Genomic DNA, 9,464 nt, shown 5'->3' with positions numbered 1-9,464 from the left:
TAGATGGAGTGAATTCTACAACTTGAATGATATTGTTTTTTCCGTAAAGAAGACGGATGATTTTTGTTGGACATAGATATTTCTAAAGAGGTTAGATGTAATTAAGAAAAGAGAGTATTACATTTATGTAACCTTAGCAATCAATAGAGGAAAAGTAAATACTATGTGTGTCCCCTAAAGGCTATTACTCTGTTTTTGACTGGTAAAAAAAGTATTAAGTGTGGTAAACTCACCTTCGGATGTAAGATTTTCTGCCTTTTGTATTACTCTAGCTAAATAATAGCTTGAGTCGTGGAAACGGCATTTTCTCCAACCAAACTGAGGTATTCTCTCATTGATGCATTTTTTGTACCACAAACAACCGTGCTCAATGGCTATCTTAATTCCATAATTTTTGTTTGAAGTTCAAATTTAAAAGGAGAGAGATAAAAACAATGATAAACTAATACATGCAAATAATACAAATTTTATGTCTTTTTTATATTAAAAAAATATAAATTTTTAATATTTTAATTAGAGTTAGTTTTTGATTTATATCAATATAAATTTTTAATTTCATAAACAATGTTAAGAGATTGATACATATCTCATTTATATTTTTAATTATTTTTAATTTTTAAATATATCTTAAGAAATATGTATTATCTTTTTAATTTTACTTGTGGATAGGATGGATCTCCTTTTTATATTAGGATGTTTATAGATACTTCCAGGAATTATAGATAAGAAAATTTGAAGAGAGAATTTTCTAGTACACTTTCAAAATTTTCTCTTGGACACTCTAAAATTTATAAAATAAAAAAATTTGAAGAAAAATTTTCTCAAAACATCCCAAAATTTCGTCAATAAAATTAATACATCCGGTAGTAATTTTTTATATATTATAACTGAATATCTTTAAAAAAAAAAATCACTATTACTTATAAAATCTAAAACTCTACTGTAACTATATTTAATAAATTCTTTTTTAATGAAACTGTTAACTTGGACCACTATAATTTCCCTTGTTACATTTGTGCACAAATTTGTGAAAGACATGATCCATATGTTTAATTCCAGATGATGAGTTTGCTTAACAGGTTGAAACTGCAGATCATCATAACCATTGACCACTAACTTGTCCATAACCTTGGCATATATTTGAAGTTTGAACAAAAGCAGGCCAGGAATTGGTTTGTCAAGAGACCTCTACTTATGGAAGGCCTATCACTACTTTCGAAGAACAGGTTTGAAGCTTGAAATCTCAGGCTCATCAGATAAGTACAAAGTTCTATGTTTTTTTTTTTTTGAAGTAGCGGGACAATTCCAAACCTTTCCAGACCCAATGCCTCGGTGAGTCTAAAAGGGACTAGGTGGCTCGACATAACTTACCTTAAACAAAATATATTGTATTGAATTTATTTATTTATTTATTTGCAAAGAAAACAGGGTTTTTCTGGTGTTGTTTCCAAGCAAGGACTTTTATTCTGTAGTGGGCTACCGAACTGCACCATGATAGAGACCTGGCTGCCTAGGACGCCAACCTCTTCCTAATCAGCCAACAGATTTTGTTCTAGTGTGGTCACTGCTAACCCCTTTGGCTTCGTAGATAGGTTAATGCTTGCTCATATTTTGGCTTCTGTTAAGGACCAGACTCATCTCTCCCTGCATTATAGCCTTATCTTGATTCTAGTTCTAGCACTCCTCCCCCAACTGTAATGTCACATGCTTTAATAAAATATTCTTCGGTCTACAAAACCAAAAGAAGCGTCAAAGGAATGGAAAAAATGAGGGAAAATGTCAATTCTTCTCTCTTTTGGATGGGTAAAAAGGAAACCCAAGCGGTCTAAGATTGCAGCATTGGCAGGCGTGGTTGTTTTTAGTAATTATTTGCATTTGTAGTTCTTAAAATTAGAATTAAATTTTATTTTAGTTTTAAAATTTTAAAAAATTTTAATTGAATTTTTAATTACCTAAAATTATTTTATTTTGATTTTTTTAATCTATAAAACTGTATAAATTAACAATAAATATTTATTGGTTTCATGTGAATGACATTAATTAATATTTCACGAGATAAATTAACGAACAAAAATAATATTTTGCTTAAAATTGAGGGATCAATGATGTTACTTTCTTTATTTTTTTATTTTTTAGATATATTTTTAAAATATTAAATAATATTTTTATATTTTTATCTTAAGATAATTTATTAGGGAAATACTTTTTATTTTTAATAAAAAATAAATTTTAAAAATTAAAATAAAGTTAAATATTTCAAAATTATTTTTTAAAAAAATCCATATCATTTTAAATGAAAAAAAATCTATTTTCTATTAGAAATATCATTTTACTATAAACCATAATAGAAAATGTTATTTTTCTATCCAAAAAAAATTATTTTCTATTAAAAATATTAAATATCTTTTCCTTTTTCTTTTTTCGAATTTGTTTTATAAAATATAATTTATAAAGAAGATAAAAGGAAAACAAAAAGAAAAATAAAAATAATTAAAGAAAAGACTGATTTTTATATTTCAAATATATTTTATGAAATAATATAATTTAAAGTGACATGAAAATTTTTTCTTAATATTTTAAAATGATAAAGAGTTTTTATTTAAATTTTTAAAATTGGCGTAGAATTTTTTAGTTAATTTTTTAAAATGATATTGAATTTTTTCAAAAAGATTTTGAAAATTTAACTTAATTTTAATTTTTAAAAATATATATTTCTATTAAAAACAGAAAAAAATTAAATAATAAATTATATGACAATAAAAAATATAAAAAATATTACTTTTACATTTAACATTTTATAAAATATATCTAAAATTAAAAAATTAAGATAATAGTATCATTAACTTCTAAATTTTGAACGAAATTTTATTTTGATTTTTTTATTTATCATATAAGATATCAACTAATGGTATCCAATATCCACGTGAAGTCAGTTGATATTTATTATTAATTTATATAATTTTATTGGTGGAAAAAATAAAATATAATAATTTTAAACAATCAAAATTTTATTTATAACTTTAATTTTTAAAAGTTCAAATAAAATTTGAATCAAAAGGAGATTGCTATTAGCCTTTTTTTTCTTCTCCAGTCTTCAGACATGACCAAACTGTGACAGGTTGCAATTTACTTTCATCATTGCTTACGTACTCTAACTTACACAACTAAAACACAATCAATGCAAACAAGGATGATTATTTTGGTTGGAAAAGATGCATCAACAGCCTGATCAGAGCTGAAAAGGGGGCTTTTGCTTATATAAAATATCCATACTTCTAAGTGTCAGCTTGAATTATTATACATACAAGGCAAGGTTCTTGCTTAATGCCTTTTTTAGCATATGTTTTATAATCTAACTAATCTTGCTTTGCCCACAAAATTATAATACTGCTATACATATAGAATATGTGAATATGTTTATGTTTCCTCAAAGAAAGGATGTGATCAAGTGAAAAGGTTTGTGACTTTTGAAGCAGCTGGTTCGAAATTGAAATGGTGAGGGGGAGGTGGGACTTGGCAAAAAAGAAGAAAGGAAATGGTGTGTCAGTTAATTTAAAAACCGAGGATTGGCAGTGCAGTCGCTCTCACATGACTAAGAGAAGTGAAAGAGAGTGAGTGAAAGGTGGATGGATAGAGATCAGAAAACAATCATAATTGCTAAAAACCAGATTATTCTCTGGCATGGGCCACCATGATTCCAAAAGAGAAAATATCACATGTCCATTGCCCACAACTCTCTCAAATATGTCCTCTTCCTGCAAATTGCCATACCGCTAATAATCATCCCCTTCCTTATGTTACTTGTTTTCCAAATATTTCATCATTATCATGTTTTTCTTGACAGGGTTATTATTTGCATCCTCCTTCTCCTACTCATCTCCCTAATTCTCATGTTTAATCATTTCCCCAAGCTTTCAAAATGATTCACAAAGAATTTTAACCCCAAACTCTCTCTCTCTCTCTCTCTCTCTCTCTCTCTCTCTCTGATTCATATGGCCATTGATCATCATGTGTATCTCTCAGTATATTTTCCTGTGAGTAGGCCAAAAGATCTACCATGCGAAGCAAAATCTAGGACGACCAATCAAGTTATGAAAAAGGAATTAATGATCATTGACTTTTAGGCAGATAGCACTCTCATTGCTTTATTTCATCAAATAAAAATTAATGTAATCCCATCTCTAATTATTTCGTAAACATATCTGACATCTACAGCTCTTTGGAAAATTTTTGATAATTCAAAGCTTACCAGCCTAAATTTCACAAATTATACATAGACCATCACACGCAAAGAATCATTCTTTCATCGACTTGATCAAAAATTGTAGCGTGTGTACGGATCACACGCTTATTATTATTCTCCATTAGTTTGTGCATTGATATATTATTATTATTTTCTTATTTATAATAATGGCAGCTATGATAATGCCAGAGGAATAGTCTAATTTAAGAAAATGAGATTTTCTTTTAAAAAAAAAAAGAAAATGATATTTTTGTCTGGGGGTTTATCTCTTAATTCTTTTTCCAATTAAAACTAACATATAAAATTTTCTCTCCTTTCTTAAAAATAATAGTCATATATAAAACCGTTGGTTCATTATTTCTCTAAATCAAAAAGAAAAGTAATGGATTTTTATTACAAAAAAGATCAATCGTAGTATGACAATATTGAGTGAGATTTGAATTTCATAATTATTAAATATCAATTATTAAAAATAATTATATAAATTAATTAAGTTTCATATTTAAAAGAATGGATTTTTTTCATTTCTATCATTTGTAGATTTACAAAAAAATTAATTTAAGAGTTTATATTTTGATGCATTATTAGTATATAAACTTTATATATTATTAATAAATTAAATGATATTATTTTATTAATTAGTAAATATCAAATTTTAAAATAAACATATAAAATATTAATATTTTTTTTAAAAAATTATTTATTAATAAAATAATATCATTTTATTCATCTCATTAATGGGATAACATCATTTAAAATTATTTTAAGAATTAACCTAGCTAGCTCCTAAAATTTCCATAGGTAATACGAAGCCTAACAACTTTGATAATTGAGTATATCTTAATGTCGACGGCACCTGTTTTTAAAACTAATAATAATTTATGATATTAATCAAACTTAAAATCAAAATAAAGGACAAGAAAGGAGAATAATAACAATTATTGAAATAATAGGATTAGGAGCCATGTTTTAACTTGTAGTTTATGATTACGGCTGGTTGGGATTCCTTCAATCTTGCCACCGATTGCTCCGCACTATCTCTCTACCCCCTCTCTCTATAATTAATTAAAAAGGTAAATTAACAAAAGGAAGAGACATGACATAGGAAAATAATAATTAATCACATTAATTAACATTAATACTATTGAATTTATAATTATATTTGAAGAAAATTATTATTATTTTAAAAAATTATTTCATTCATTATCAATAAAAATTTTAAAACTTATAATTGAAAGTGATAAGTTGATATATAAATCCCTTAAAATATATTTAAAAATAAAAATTAATTAAAAAATGTGTCAATTTTTTAATTTCATTTATTGAGTTGAAAAATTAAATTGATATTGGATAAAAAATGAATTTTTTTTTGAGCGATGAAGAAAAATATTTATAGCATAATAGAAATTAAAATACCCAAAAGAGAAAATTTGAGGAATTATTGGGATTGTACGTAAAATCAATTAATTCAAAAATCCTTGTCATTTTTAATTTTTTTTCTTGTAATTATTAGAAGTTGAACAGGTTAAAATGAAAGCCCGTGGGACAGGCGAGGGAAGGTCGTTTGTCCTATATATATATATATATATATATTATATTATATATATTTCACTTTAGTCACATATGATAAGTATATAGTTCCCAAGACGAACAAGATTTCGGACCACTTGGGAAATGGGTAGACAAGGACCACGGGGAGGGGGTTGGGGGGATTCAAGGAATAGAACAGCCCTTTTATTAACGGCACCGACCTATTTATTTTCTCCCTCTAGCCAAGGTACGAGGATGAAAGGCTTTTGCTTATTGCGGTTTCCTTGTTTCTTATCATAGATAGATGATGCAGTCGAGTTCCAAAACCCAATATTATTGAAAACATAATTGTACTAATGTACATGTTAGAAGAAGAAGAAGAAGAAGAAGAAGAAGGACAATATTTATCTGCAGCACATATCTGACAGAATATAGGAACAATGATGGAATTGAACACATATTGTTAATTAAATTTCTTATTTATTTCTAAAATGAACAAAAGAAAATATATAAAAAAAGAGAATATGATTACTGCTGCAAAACCATCTTCACATTCTTCTGCATGACAATTTTCTGAAACATTGATTAAGTTCTAGTAGTAAGTAATTCTACTCTGCGGGACAAATCCATGAATCAACTGTACCTTCAGCTCTAGACGAAACGTTCTCCAATCCCTTCTCTTGGTGAAAAACTGATGAGGAAGCTGAGTAGTTCAATTTGCAGTTGTTAACTCTTTGTGAGTTATGATGATCACTACTACCATAATTCCCATCGTTCAATCCAACCCCATCTCTCCAGTTGCTTACATGACTTTGTAAGCCACCGAGGTTTGCATTAACATGACCATGACTCAACCCCAGTTCATCAAGGGAAGGCATGGCCGAACTTCCCTGGGACTTCTCACCGAAACCAGGCAAATTAAGAGAAGGGTGAAGAGGAGGAGGTTGTAGGAAGGACTGGAATGATAGGACTGGGCTCTGGTTCTGCAAGTTTAACATATTCTGAGGCTGCTTTAGTAGGCCTAAATCAGAAGGAAGTTGATAGTTACCAGAAGTGGGATTGAAAGCATTGGTTGTGGGAGCGATAGAAATGGGAATGGTGCTATTGCTAGTAGTATTGGTAATATTAGCAGCATTAACTAAAGGATTATTTAACAATGAAGGAGAAGATGAGGATACAAACGGCGTCGGCTGAATCCTTTTTGCTGAGGGACGTAGAGGGTAGAGAGAACCTAAAGGTTCCAAATGACTGGACCGAATACCAGAGCCAGAGCCAGAGCCAAAAAGGTCGAGCCTTCGAGAATATGATGAACCTGAAAATGGTGGTGCAGGGATTCCGGTGAATTCTTGCACCATTGCTCTAAAATTCGTTGTGTCGGTGGTGAGAACTGTAGTTGGTGCTCTCCTTGATGCTCTTGTTCGCTTCTTTGGGTTCTTGACAACATTTGTCTGATCAGATTGTGTTAAAGATCTAACACCATTGTCATGAGCTGGCCTCGATTGCACCGATGATGAGCTTGGAAATGAACCTTGATTGAGTCCTTGTGCACCTAAGATAGACTGACATGATGTAGATGAGCCTGTTAGGTTACCAAGGTCACTGCAGTTGGGTTCAGATCTTAGGCTTCGAGGTCTAACCCCATCAAAATTTAGCAATGAACTGTTTGGCTGAGATTGAGAGAAAGGGTTGAGATAATTTGCTGAAGGATCAAAGAAAGTGGGTGGGTGGTCTTGGTGGTGCGGGACAAGTGACGAGTGTGGATTTGATAAGGGACTAAAGTGGCTTGAAGTGTTCAAAAATGCTGGGACGGACTCAGCCCGTGAGTCATACTCTTCATCACCACCACTAGAAGATTGCATACTACTACTGTTACCAGAATCCATAGCAAAAGCTTTGATTATCTTTTTAAAAGTGCAAAAAGAAGTTGAAAACCTGCAAAGAGCCCGGGATATATAGATGGTGATAGTTGCACAGTCGCAAGAACAGAAACAAAGATATAGTCTTATCTCGAAAAAAGCAATTATGAAGACACTGCAAAAGTATGCAAGAAATGAATGAAAAAAAAAATATTCTTCTAAAACAGCTTTGGGAAAGAAGCCATATCCTTGAAGCTTCCCCTCATATCGATCCTGATTTTTCCTCCCGTCTTTCACCCGCGGAAGAAAATTACTTTCTATAAAAAAAAAAAAAAAGAGAGAATAATATTATTGTTTCCAAACAAGAAAAGCAAAGAAGAAACTTTTTCTCTTCTTCTCCCTCACCTTATACGATAATCTGAATTAGGGTTTTTGGAGCAGGAAAAGAGAGAAATGACAGGAGAGGAAAGGTTATTAAAGCTTTTTTTGCTCAAAAAAAGAGGGAGAGAGAGAGAGAGAGAGAGAGAGAGAGAGAGAGGGGGGGGGGGGGGGGGCGCTCTCTCATCAAACAAATGTTTCCACTAAGAAGATCCTCTCAAGAGAGTGCGGGGTGGGGTAGCCATTGGAGCAGAGAAAGAGTTGCCGGTGGCTGGCAACGGGTCAAACTCAAAGTGAATGAGATGGAGAGAGGTTGGCTTAATATGTTATATGAATGTGAAAGCATGAAAAGGATATGTGATATAAATTTAAAGTGAATAGAAAATACCATGATAAATAATAAATAATAATAATAAACATTTTTTTTAGCAAGGAATTTTAAAAGATAATAAAGGGAATATGAAAAAGACAAAAAAGTTGTATAAGATAAAGTAGCTAATAGAAATACGAAGCTAACAAAAACATTACTCTGCCGCAGACTCACTATTCAAAATTCTCACTTATTATTAAACCCATTCAAGAGTCAACTTATTCCTGAGTCTAAAATTTAAAAGATTTAGATACAAATTTTAAGTCAGATAAATTATTTTAGATTTAAATTTTATAGTTCTTTTTTTTTTTTTAAATCAAGTCTTGAATATAAATTTTAAGGTCAAAACCTAACGCAGCCCAAATAATTACTACTTCATTTATTTCGAAGTATTTGTCATGTATTAATTTTTAAGGAAGTTTTAAAATATTTTTTTATTTTAATATTTTTAATATTAAATTTTAAATTTTTTTTATAAAATTAAAGTTTCATGATTTGTAATATTAAAAAATAAAAAATTTTAAAATATAATTTTAAAATATGAAAGGGTAAGATTTTTAAATATTAAAAAAGCCATAATTTTATGACATCCCAAATATATATATATATATAGAGAAAATGAGACAGAAAAAGCATATATTTTTATTTATATTAATATCCTATGTTTATATATATTAATTAGGTTCAAACATCAAATCAAATTAATAAAAGAATTTTTAACATTTCTTTTGTTGATTATTTATTTTATAATAATTAATATTTATTATGAAAATATTTTTATTTTTATTAAAAAAAATTAAAATATGAGAATACTTAAATAATCTTATAAAAATAAACCTAATTTGAGCAGCAAAATAAGGTTTTTAGTCTGAGTCGAGTTTGATTAAGTTTGAATCTTGTTAATATCTTATCTAGGTCGGTTTCAAATTCGACTTGATTTGATCAATAAACAAATCTACTTATAATTACCTTTTTCTATTTATTAATGATTATATAAATACTTTTATAAATTTATTTATTCTTTTCAAACTAAAATTTTAACATCAATAATTTTTTTAATAAATGAAAGTACGATACAGACATAAAA

At 28.9% G+C, this 9,464-nt stretch overlaps 1 protein-coding gene across 1 annotated transcript; it reads right to left on the bottom strand.

Annotated features, from left to right (window-relative positions):
* Positions 1-6,231: 6,231 nt before the first annotated feature.
* Positions 6,232-8,306, bottom strand: LOC111311274 (uncharacterized). The gene is made up of 2 exons (XM_022910648.2): positions 8,035-8,306; positions 6,232-7,946 (listed from the first exon to the last, which is right to left on the bottom strand). The coding sequence occupies exon 2, from the start codon at positions 7,654-7,656 to the stop codon at positions 6,382-6,384; it is 1,275 nt and encodes a 424-aa protein (XP_022766383.2). The 5' UTR covers positions 7,657-7,946; positions 8,035-8,306; the 3' UTR covers positions 6,232-6,381.
* Between the last annotated feature and the right edge of the window lie 1,158 nt (positions 8,307-9,464).

Source organism: Durio zibethinus, chromosome 1 (genome assembly GCF_047325235.1).
Source record: "Durio zibethinus cultivar Kanyao isolate XHJ-2024 chromosome 1, ASM4732523v1, whole genome shotgun sequence".
Classification (NCBI taxonomy): domain Eukaryota; kingdom Viridiplantae; phylum Streptophyta; class Magnoliopsida; order Malvales; family Malvaceae; genus Durio; species Durio zibethinus.
This window is presented reverse-complemented; position numbering and strand designations above follow the sequence as displayed.

What these genes read in the sequence shown, in the direction of transcription:
- LOC111311274 (XM_022910648.2), bottom strand. Translation starts at nt 7,656, where the DNA reads ATGGATTCTGGTAACAGTAGTAGTATGCAATCTTCTAGTGGTGGTGAT.